Source organism: Trichechus manatus, unplaced genomic scaffold, assembly GCF_000243295.1.
Source record: "Trichechus manatus latirostris isolate Lorelei unplaced genomic scaffold, TriManLat1.0 scaffold00008, whole genome shotgun sequence".
Classification (NCBI taxonomy): Eukaryota; Metazoa; Chordata; class Mammalia; order Sirenia; family Trichechidae; genus Trichechus; species Trichechus manatus.
Genome location: NW_004443944.1, coordinates 31,620,599 through 31,632,581, shown reverse-complemented (window position 1 = coordinate 31,632,581; position 11,983 = coordinate 31,620,599). Strand labels below are relative to the sequence as shown.

The 11,983-nt window shown below is 42.1% G+C and overlaps 1 protein-coding gene across 2 annotated transcripts in view; it reads left to right on the top strand.

Moving 5' to 3' along the window:
* KIF3B (kinesin family member 3B) overlaps positions 1-11,983 on the top strand; it is a 44,604-nt gene that overhangs the window by 30,290 nt on the left and 2,331 nt on the right. For both annotated transcript variants that reach the window (XM_023725353.1, XM_004370456.2), the window contains 6 exons: positions 2,270-2,371; positions 2,548-2,670; positions 2,780-2,898; positions 7,785-7,898; positions 8,621-8,726; positions 11,062-11,240. In XM_023725353.1, coding sequence (XP_023581121.1) covers positions 2,270-2,371; positions 2,548-2,670; positions 2,780-2,898; positions 7,785-7,898; positions 8,621-8,726; positions 11,062-11,240 — 743 coding nt within the window. The remainder of the gene's footprint in view (positions 1-2,269; positions 2,372-2,547; positions 2,671-2,779; positions 2,899-7,784; positions 7,899-8,620; positions 8,727-11,061; positions 11,241-11,983) is intronic.

Here is an 11,983-nt window from a genome sequence, read left to right as displayed (position 1 = left end):
GATGACGTTAGTTCTGTCTTTCTCAATTCTGGATGCTGTAAAATCATAAAAGAATTCTAGAGCTGGAGAGAAGGGGAGGCTAGTAATCTCTTCCAGCTCCTTCATTTTGAGAGAAGAGGAAACAGACTGAAAGGGCTTACCGAGAGGTGGCAGTAGGACTGTGGTTAATGTTTATAAGTTTCTAAAAAGCAACGTGGTAGAGTTTTTGCATTCTATGTTTGTCAGATGCAAATCACTCCTGTGACCTCAGCCACCATTTAAAAGCTGAAGGCTCCCAGTCTAGCCCAGAGCTGTCTCCTAACATCCAGACTCCATAGTCTTCTGCCTGTGCACACCCAGAGAGCCTGCTCCTTCTTCCTCAGCTCAGTGAAGCCAGACTTCTACGAGTTCTCCTTGCTAGCTGCTCCTGCCCCTCCCTATGGCCCAGTCAGTCCACAAGGCCTCTGTCTTAGTTTTTTAGTGGTGCCATAACAGAAGTACCACAAGTGGGTGGCTTTAACAAACGGAAATTTATTTTCTCACAATTGAAGAGGCTAGAAGTCCAAATTCAGGGCACAGGCTCTCAAGGAAGGCTTTCTCTCTCTGTCACCTCTTGGGAAGGTCTTTGTCTCTTTTCAGCTTCTGTTCCTCAGTTCCTTGGCAGTCGTCATGTGGTGTGGCATATATCTTCTGCCATCTGTGCCTGTTTGCTTCTGTGTTTGTTGTTTTTGTTGTTTGGTGCCGGTGAGTCAATTTCAACTCATTGCGACCCCATGTGACGGAGTAGAGTTGCCTCAGTGGGTTTTCTTGGCTGTAATCTTCATGGAAGCAGATCACCAGGTCTTTCTCCTGAGGAGCTGCTGGGTGGGTTGGAACCACCAACCTTTCCATTAGCAGTGAGGACTTAACCCTTGTGCCACCAGGGCTCCTTTTCTATGCATAATCTGCTCTTTTTATATCTCAAAAGTGATTGGTTTAAAACATACTTACACTGACATGACCTAATTAACATAACAAAGGAAGCCCTGTTCCCAAATGAGATTATATTCACAGGTATAGGGGTTAGAATTTACAACCTGTGTTTTTGGAGGACACAGTCCATACCAGCCTCTGAATCCTGCCTCACCTGGGTCTCTTGGACCCATCCACTTTGCTTCCCTGTACCCCTACTGCCCAAGTCAAGCCTAGACCTCCACACAGCCTTCTGTCTGGTCTCCTGTCATCCAGTTTGCCCTTTTCCAGCCATTCTTCCCATTCTGCTGCAGCAGAGTCACACTTCTACAACACAGATCTGATTGTGTACCCACATGCTTAAAGAACACATCAGTGGGTCCCAGAGGCTCTCAGGATGAAATTTAGTCTCCCTTAACAGGGCTTTTGAGGTTTTTCAACTGACTTCTGCTTGCTTTGCCAGCTTCATGTATCACCACTCCCTCCTACCCTGTACTTGCAAAAAAATTTTTTTTCTTAGCTAACCCTATTTTTACTACAGCTCTGTGTGTAGATGTCTCTTCAGACAGGATGCTTTTCCTGACTCCTTCCTAAAGTCTGAATTCCCTCTCCAGTGTGCTTCTCCCATTAATTACTCTGTACTTCCCTCCTAAGGAGCCCTGGCAGCACAGTGGTTAAGAGCTTGGCTGCTAACCGAAAGGTCGGCAGTTTGAATCCACCAGCTGCTCCTTGGAAACTCTATGTGGCAGTTGTACTCTGTCCTATAGGGTTGTTATGAGTCAGAATCACCTTGATGGCAACAGGTTTGATTTTTGGTTTTTCCCTCATAATTGCATCTGACACCATATGCTAAGAGTCTGTTTACTTGTCTGTGTCCCTCAGTGGACTATAAGCTTCGTGATTTATATTCACAGTTGCATCATCCCCAGTACCTAGCACATAGTAGGTGCGTATGTTTTAAGTGGGGTTGATATTGTACAAACAAATCCCCTCCAAATTTTTTCTCTCTTTTTTTAATGTATTTGATTTTTGTTGTTGAAAATATGTACAACAGAACATACACCAATTCAACAATTTCTACATGTACCCAAAAAAATTTTTAAAGAGAGCTAAAATTCATGTATCTATGGAGAAACTGTATTTTTACTGTTACCAAGGTGAGGTCCCCACTGAAGCCACCTCCAGCCCTATCCCAGTGATGAGAAGAGTAGGACAGGGATAGCTAAGCATAGCTCTTCCCGTTGGCTCAGTCCTGAGCTCTCTACCTTTCAGGGGCTCCCCTATGAAATGTGTGAAGGAGACCACTCACAAAATGGATTCTACCTTGTTTCTCACTCAGGCCATGGAGAGTAAGCTGCTTGTTGGAGGGAAAAATATAGTGGATCATACGAATGAACAGCAGAAAATCCTGGAGCAGAAACGGCAGGAAATTGCAGAGCAGGTAACCTTTCATTTTTTGCGAGGACAGAGGCGGGGAGGTGAGTTAATTATGCAGAGCAGATATCTCTCATATTAGCAGTCCTTCAAAGTTGAGACTCTGACCTGGAGCTCCAAGCTCTCATCCTTGTATAGATCTGGTCTTTAGGGCAAACTAATGAATTTTATGATGTTGCTCAGAAACGTCGAGAAAGAGAAATCCAGCAACAGATGGAAAGTCGAGATGAGGAGACCTTGGAACTTAAAGAGACGTACAGCTCATTGCAGCAAGAGGTGGACATCAAGACCAAAAAACTCAAAAAGGTATAAAACGAGTGAGGCCATGCAGAGGTGCCTTGAGACTTTGGGGGAAAAGGAGAACTCTGTTCTGTGGATGGACGCCCTCCTCACCTGCCTCTCCCCTCGGTTCCAGCTCTTCTCCAAGCTGCAGGCAGTGAAGGCTGAGATCCATGACCTCCAAGAAGAACACATCAAGGAGCGCCAAGAGCTGGAGCAGACCCAGAATGAGCTTACCAGGGAGCTAAAACTCAAGTAAGCACCAGGCCTTCTCCTAGACCCCAAGCCTCCTACTGCGTTGGTCATCTTTTTTGTTAAGTAAGAAAAACACCCCTGAGGACACGGCCCCTGCCTACCTCTCTCTAGCTTATTTCCTGCCACCTTGTCTGTCTTCTGTTTATTCCTGAGAAAATCACTTTCCATCTCTAGGTCCCATCTGTTAACTGAACAGCTTGACTGCATGATCTCCAAGTTCTCTTCCACCCCACTTTCTTGAAGCTTTTAAAGGCTCTGGCCTTACCTCTATCTGTTGATAAGAGGTTATCTTTTTTTAATTTGACTTTTTATTATGAAAATTTTATGAATAATATAATGAATACCAAAATACCCATCACTCAGATTCAATAATTAATAAGCTTTTGTCACCTGTTATCTTTTATACAAATAATTTAAAGCAAATCTTACATCAGGTTGTCTCACTCCTACATACTGAGTAGTTACATGACCACATGCTAGTTTTTGAACAGTTTTATTGAGCTATAACTCACATGTCATACGGTTCACCTGTTTAAAGTGCACAATTCAGTGTTTTTTAAAATATGCTCACAGGCAACCATCACCACAGTCTAGTTTTAGAACATTTTCATTTCCCCTAAAAGAAATCCTGTATCAGTCAGCAGTGACTCCTCATTCTCCCCTCCCCCAGCTTTAAGCAACCACTAATCTACCTTATTTCAATAAATTTGCCTATTCTAGACATTTCATATAATGGAATCATACAATATGTGGTCTTTTGTGACTGGCTTCTTTCACTTAGCATAATGTGTTCAAGGATCATCCGTGTTGTAGAATGTATCAGTACTTCAGTTCTTTTTATGGCTGAATAATATTCTATTGTATGGATATAATAAAATATACCCCATTTAATTTATCCATTCATCAGTTGATGGACATTTGGGTTCTTTCCACTTTTTGGCTATTGTGAATGATGCTGCTATGAACATTTGTGTATAAGTTTTTTTGTGGGAATATGTTTTCAATTCCTTTCGGTCTTCAAGTTTAACAGTTTTAGGTCTTACATTTAGGTCTGTGATCCATTTTGAGTTCATTTTTGTGTATGGTATGAAGTAGAGGTTCCTTTTGCATGTGGATATCCAGTTGTCCTAGCACCATTTGTTGAAAAGGTTATTCTTTCCCCATTTCACTATCTTGACACCCTTGTTGAAAATCAATTGATCATAAATGTAAGGAGTTTTTCGATTCTCAGTACTATTCCATTGGTCTGTATGTCCATATGCCAGTACCACAGTGTCTTATAGCTTTGTAGTAAGTTTTAGAATCAGGAAGTATAACTCCTCCAGCTTTGTTCTTTTTTAAGATTGTCTTGACTATTTGGGGTTCCTTGCATTTCCATATAAATTTTAAGATTAACTTATAAATTTCTGCCAAAAAGCCAGCTAGGATTTTGATAGGGATTTTGTTGAATCTCTAAAACAATTTGGGGAGTGTTGTCATCTTAACACTGTTAAATGTTCTGATCCATGAACATGGAATGTCTTTCCACTTATTTAAATCTTTTTTTTTGTCAGTGTTTTGTAGTTTTTAGTGCACACATCTCACACTTCTTTTGTTAAATTTATACCTAAGTATTTTTTTTTATGCTATTATAAATGGAATTGTTTTCATAATTTTATCTTTGGAGTGTTTGTTGCTAGTGTATAGAAATACAATTTCTTTTTTAGTTGAATTTTTTTTATTGTACTTTAGATGAAGGTTTACAGAGTAAATTAGTTTCTCATTAAACAATTAATACACATATGGTTTTGTGACATTTGTTGCCAACCCTGTGACGTGTCAACACTCTCCCCTTCTAGACCTTGGGTTCCCCATTTCCATTTGTCCAGCTTTCCTGTCCCCTTCTGCCTTCTTGTCCTTGCCCCTGGGCTGGTGTGCCCATTTAGTCTTGTATACATGGTTGAGTTACGTGTATTACTGTTTGTTTTATGGGCCTGTCTAATCTTTGGCCAAAAGGTGAACCTCAGGAGTGACTTCAGTACTGAGTTAAAAGGGTGTCCGGAGGCTGTACTCTCCGAGTTTCTTCAGTCTCTGTCAGACTTACTGGTCTGACAGCGTTAGAATTTTGTTCTACATTTTTCTCCAGCTCTGTCCGAGACCCTCTATCGTGATCCCTGTCAGAGCAGTCAATGGTGGTAGCCAGGCACCATCTAGTTATACTGGACTCAGTCTGGTGGAGGCTGTGGTAGTTGTGGTCCATTAGTCCTTTGGACTAATTTTTCTCTTGTGCCTTTGGTTTTCTTCATTCTCCCTTGCTCCAGATGGGGTCAGACCAGTGGAGTATCTTAGATGGCCACTCACAAGCTTTTAAGACCCCAGATGCTACTCACTACAGTCAAATGTAGAACTGTGTTATAAACTATGTTATGCCAATTGAGCTAGATGTCCCCTGAGACCATGTTCCCTAGCCCTCAGCCCAGTAATTCGGTCCCTCAGGGAGTTTGGATGTGTCTATGAAGCTTCCGTGACCTTGCCTTGGTCAAGTTGTGCTGACTTCTCCAGTATTGTGTACTGTCTTGTCCTTCACCAAAGTTACAGTTGATTTTTTAATATATACACAATGCTATTTTTACATCTAACACAATTAACATTCAGTTTCTTGGTATTTGCTAGTACCCAGTCCATATTCAGATTTTCTTGGTATTAAGATCTAAATGAGGATCACACATTGCATCTGGTTATTGTATCTCTTAAGGCGCCCTCATGGCACAATGGTTAAACACTTGACTACTAACTGAACGGTTGGCAGTTCGAACCCACCCAGTGGCTCCACAGGAGAAAGACCTGGTGATCTGCTCCTGTAAAGATTACAGCCAAGAAAACCCTGTGGGGCAGTCCTACTCTGTCACATGGGATCACTATGAGTCAGAATTGATTCAACGACACCTAACAAAAACATTATGTCTCTTAAGCTTATTTTAATCTGGAGGAATCCCTTATCCCTGTTTAAAATTTCTCGTAGTTGACTTAAATAAACTGTGTCAGGTGGCCTGTAAAAATGTCTCACATTTTGGGCTTGTGAGTTGGCTTCCTCATGGTGTCCTTTGTGTCTCTAGCCCTGGCGGCGCAGTGGTTAAGAGCTCAGGCTGCTAACCAAAAGGTCAACAGTTCGAATCCACCAGCTGCTCCTTGGAAACACTGTGCGGCAATTCTACTCTGTCCTGTAGAGTCGCTATGAGTCGGAATTGACTTGATGGCAATGGGTTTGGTTTTTGGGTTTCATCCCCCTTATTTCCCTTCAACTGAAAACTAGCTCTGAAGCACTGGTTCTCAACCTTGGCTGCACACTGAAATCATCTGACAAGCTTTAAAAAATAGTGATGCCTGGGCTCCATCCCAGAGATTGATTTAATTGGTCTAGGGCAGTGGTCCTCAAACTTTTGCAGGCATCAGAACCACCTGAAGGGCTTGTTAAACACAGATTGCTGGGCCCCACCCCCAAAGAGTCTGGTTCAGTAGGCCTGGGATGGGGCCTGAGAATTTGCATTTCTTACAGGTTTTCAAGTGTTGATACTGGTGGTTCAGTGAACACATTTTGAGACTCATTGGTCTAGCCTGAGGTCTGGGTAAGATATTTCTCAAAACTCTGTAGGTGATATTAATGTGCAGCCTGGCTTGAGAACAACAGAACTAATGGTTTCAGCAAACAATGATCTTTGTCTGGATCCATTATTTCATTAGGGGTTGCAAAATGTTTTTCTATGCCAGTCCTTCCACATCATTAGCTGGAATTTTTCTTTAAAGAATAACTTTCAGAAGGGATCTTTTAATGACCAAGTTGTGAATTTGGAAAGGAGCCCTTAAAATTAAATGTATGTGTGGGTCTTCTTTCTTGGTGTGTACACCGAGAGGAAAGATCAGAACAAAATATTAGTTATCACTGAATAGCGAAACCATGGATAATTATACTTTTCACATTTTTAAAAATGAGTAAATAGGGCCTTTTGTGACCAGAAAAAAACAAATATATCTTATGAGAAAGGCCATTGAGAACCACGTAATCTCCCAGAAGTTTTTTTTCCCCTAAGAAAGTCATTTTTCTTGTTATATCTTTCACATCTTTTGAACAAACAATGAGCCAGCCTGTTCCTCATAGTACCCCACGCCTCTGTGGTGTTTGTTTTGTGTCTTTCCCATGTTAACACCCCTTTGACATTGTTCTGTACTGAGGTTTTGAAAGAGTGAAGGCAGAGATATAGCGGAAGACAGTAGTCATCGTGGAGAGACGCAACCCAGTGGGTCCAGTTTCATTGTTTGCCAAGTTCCCCAGGTGCATCTCAGGCAGAGACTCCTCTCAAGAATTGTCTCTGTCCTCAATGCTCCAAAGGACTGATATCCACGGGGCCCTGCGTTTTGTCCTGGTGGGTTAGAAAAGGAAGTTTTCCAGGTTGGGCAACAATCCATGGAGTTGGAGGAGGGCAACTGAAACTTAATTTCTAACCTGTTTTCAGTGTTTGCAAAGTCAGTGACCTGGGCTAGCAGTACCAGTGGCCCTCCAAAAGATAATTGCATTGGCAAGTATTCACTCCCAGTATAGCTCAGGCACCACCCCCTCTTCAGTCCTTTCACATCCTCAAGCTGCAGCTCCCATATTCCCAGACAGACAACCGTCAGCACCTGTCATACCTAACAGTACTGCACCGTAACCCCTCTGTCTCAGGCAGGGACCGGTGTCACACATGTCTGAATCCCAGCTCTTGGTATGATGTTAGGCCTATAGTACCTGCTCAGTATATGTTTGCTGGGTGACTTAACAGTTGTCATTACTCATGGGACCAGATAGCCAACACTGACTAATTAAGCATCTTTCTCTAACTGTATTCACCCATGTATGTGTGTTCTTACAGGCATCTTATTATAGAAAACTTTATCCCTCTGGAAGAAAAAAGTAAAATTATGAATCGATCCTTTTTTGATGAAGAGGAAGATCATTGGAAATTACATCCTATAACCAGGCTGGAGTAAGTCACTATCGACTTTAAGTAGAAAGGCTAGGGGAAGAAGGGTGCTAGGAGGGTGCTCGGGAAGAGTGAAAGACTGTTGATAAGCTGGACTTGGCCAGAGGGGTATGATAAGAACACAGTTTGAGTCATTTAAACTCAGAACCCATTGCATTTCTGAGCTTTATGGCTCCCACAGGTCCATGAGGTAAAAGCCTGGTGATGAGTGTATTATTAGGGATTGGAGACTTTGTCACTAGTGAACTGATGACTTTTTCCAATTTGCTGCATTTCAGCTTCCCCAGCTGTCAGATGAAGGGTGTTAGGCCAAATGAGGGGCAGTACATAGGTGTCATCTTGTGTGTCAGTTCCAGCCTGACACAGTGTTGAGGATTGTCAGGTCCTGCTGGAAAGATGAGAGATGTTTGCCAAGGATGCAGGAGTGGGGAGTGTTGACAGCCGTACTTTGTGTCTGCCCTCTAAGAACTGGATAATGGCTAATACCCCTTCTAGTTTAAAAGATGCATGATGGTTATGTTTGAATCAGAAAGCCATTCAATCAGTAAACATAAGATAAGCAGCTTCTACCCGATTTACATGTCAGCCCTCAGTCCAGGGAATTACTTGCTTTTGGTTCTATCTGAAGTAGGCTCGGAATCTTCCGAGCACTAGCTCAGTGGGACCAGTGCTGGGGTGTGGACCACACTTCAGCCAGGGCTTTAACCACTGCAGTCGATTTTCAGGAATCAGCAGATGATGAAGCGGCCAGTCTCAGCTGTGGGATACAAGAGGCCATTGAGCCAGCACGCGAGAATGTCCATGATGATTCGCCCTGAGGCCCGATACAGGGTGAGAAGATTGTTCTTGGGTTTTTCTCTTCTCTCTTTTGGAGAAGTTTAGATTTATGTAAACCGTTAGGCACTATTCTGCGAAGTCACTGAGTTTGTTTGTACCTTGACTCTTTCTAGAGGTAGTTGAGGATGTTTACAATGGAAAAAATACATAAGTAAAAAGGTAAAATAGAATGAGATTTAGAAAATCAGGACTAGAGAGGGAAAATCCAAACACACTGTCCATAATAGCCAATAAATACTAACAGTAAACTTCAAAATGGCTCTGTGGGGAGACTGGAAAGAATGTGGATGGATGTCTGGTGACAGGAGAGGAGTCCCTGGGTGGTGCAAACGGTCAAGCACACAACTAGTAGCCGAAAGGTTGGCGATTCAAACCCATTCAGAGAGCCTCGGAAGACAGGCCTGGCCATCTTCTTCCAAAGGGTCACAGCCTTGAAAACCCTGTGGAGCAGTTCTGCTCTGCACACACGGGGTCGCCACGAGTTGGAATTGACTAGATGCCAACTACCAAGAACAACAGTGTCAGGAGAGGCATCTCTGGGTGGTACGAACAGTTAAGGAGCTTAACTGCTAACAAGGGTTGGAGGTTTGAATTTACCCAAAGGTGCCTTGGAAGAAAGACCTGGCGATCTGTCCCTGAAAAATCAGCCATCAAAAATCCCATGGAGCATAGTTCTACTCTGACACACTTGGAGCTGCCATGAGTTGGAATCGACTCAACAGCAGCTAGTTTAGTGACAGGGGATGGAGATGTGTTAAAGGAGTACAGTACTTCCATTTAGCATCAGATTGGTTAGATATTTAAAGTGGCATAGTTGCGGGCTATTTAATGACCCCAAAATATATTACAATAAAAATGCTGTAAGTGCTTCCATTTATAGGCACTTACTATGTGCCAGGCACTGTGCTCAGTGCTTTATGGCTTTATCTCATTGAACCCTCCCGTCCTGTCTTTCTCTGCAGTCTGTCCTGTTGCTTAAAGGTCAGGTAGCTGGTAAATGGAGGATCCAGGAGACACAACATATTGTTAAGTAAAATAAGCAAGTTATAAAACAATTTGTGCCAGATGTGTATATATGAATTAAAAAATCTGGTCAAAAATATATCAAAATATTATCAAAATGTTAACTGGTTATCTCTGGTTGGTAGAAGTACACTTACTTTAAATTTTCTTATTTTTGCTTATCTATATAACTATCAACAGGGAACCTGTTATTATTTTTATAATGAAAGATTTTCACTTAAAATTTTTTTAATGTTTTTGAATCTTCTTTGGCAGCCAGGATCAGGATTAGTTAACTGCACAGGTGCTGCTCTTCCTGTCATGAAGTTATTTAAAATAAAGAAAGCCAAAGCAAAAAGATGTATTAAATGGGATTTTACATAGGGGAAGGTGAGTGGTGTATCAGGAGCCTAGGTAGCATTTTTCTAGCAGTTTCAGAAGATACGTATCTCATCAGTTATTTTGTATCTTAAGCCAAAAACATGATTTTAAAGCCCACAAATCAAACGTGGGTTTCCAAGGGGCTAACCTGATCCAAAGGTAGTATTTAAAGCAGTAGTTCTCAAATGTTTTTAGCAGTAGACCCCCTTCATCAAGAGAAATTGTACACAACATCCCAGTATACAGATGGATAAATGGAGCTGCTTGCTCTCCCCACCTCCTCCCTGCACGGGCCCCTCCTGCCTCCTCTGGAGCCCTGAGGCTTGAACACCACTGACTGGGGAGGAGCTAGAGGAGAAGAAGGGCATGGTAACCATGGTGTTCTTCCCTCTACACGCTTGTGTCAGTATGTAGGAGCTAGAAGAAGGCTCACAACAGGGTATCAACTGAACTGTGAGGCGGGGCTCATTCTGATTTTTAAAATGTGGTTACAAAGCCCATACACTGCCATGTACACCCTCCACATACACAGAGCCATACAGCAGACCTACTTCCTCCCCTCTGCAACCAAAATGTCCATCAGGGCTACTGTTGGTGGTAAATGATAGGTGATTGCAAATTTCTCCTTTATACCTTTCTGTATTTTCACATTGTCTGCAATATATGAATTTTCCTTAATTTATTATTTTTCCCTTAGGATATAATACATGCTCATTGTTTTTAAAAAAAAAAAGGAAAATACAGAAAAACATAGAGGAAAAATAAAAATCATCTATAATCCTGCCAGGAAAAAAATTATAAAACTACATCCCTTCTTCTTGAATGGCTTTTGGTAGGCTCTGAATAGCAAACAGTGTGCAGTTCTGTTCTCGGAGAAGGTATGGGTTGCTTGTATTCTGTGTCTGACTGGAGGCCAACCTAAATGCTTGTGACTGTGCTTCTCCAGGCAGAAAACATTGTGCTGTTAGAGCTGGACATGCCCAGCCGAACCACCAGAGATTATGAGGGCCCAGCCATTGCCCCCAAAGTCCAGGCTGCCTTGGATGCGGCTCTGCAGGATGAAGATGAGATACAGGTGGATGCGTCATCCTTTGAAAGCACTGCAAATAAGAAATCCAAGGCCAGGTGAGTGGGTTTTGTTGACCCCTATTTGAACAGAATATGTTTAAACAAAAACAAACGAAGGTAAAGGGTGTCAGGAGTGCATGTTGATCATGACACACTTTGCAGAACACACCAGGAAGTGTTGCCGTATTGCTCCTGTGTTTATTCATTTATTCCACAAATACTAATGGTCCAGGCACTATGCCAGGTATACTGAACACCAGAATACCTAAGGCCCCCAGTTCCTGCCTGTAAGGAGCATGTGGTCTAGTAGAATCTGGGTTCCTACTCACCAGGTCCCAGGCAGTTCTGAGTGCTTTAGAAGAATTCTGTTAATGATTTCCTGCAAAAAATTATAAGGTATATTTTATCATCAATCCCATTTTACGGATGAGAAAACCAAGACTTAGAGAATTTGAGAAACTAGCTCGGTCCAAGGAAACCCAGCTAGTAAGTTGGCAGAGCCAGAGTTCAAACCTGGGTCTGACTAAATCCACAACCCAGGCTCTGAGCCTAAATGCTGAATTTACCTCCCCCATTAAAATAACCAAGTACTTAATTTGGTGCTCAATTAGAAACTCTGTTTTTTAAAATTCTAGATTAGACAAGGATTTAAGAAAAACAGCTGAGTGGAGAACCAAAAATGGAAGGAATTCTACTTGCAGGCTTGATTTTTTGTTTTTTTTTGTACCAGTTTTAAGAAGGTGTCAAGATTTGATTTTAACAGAAGAACAGGAGTTGAGCAACAGCGTCCCTGCCCTGAG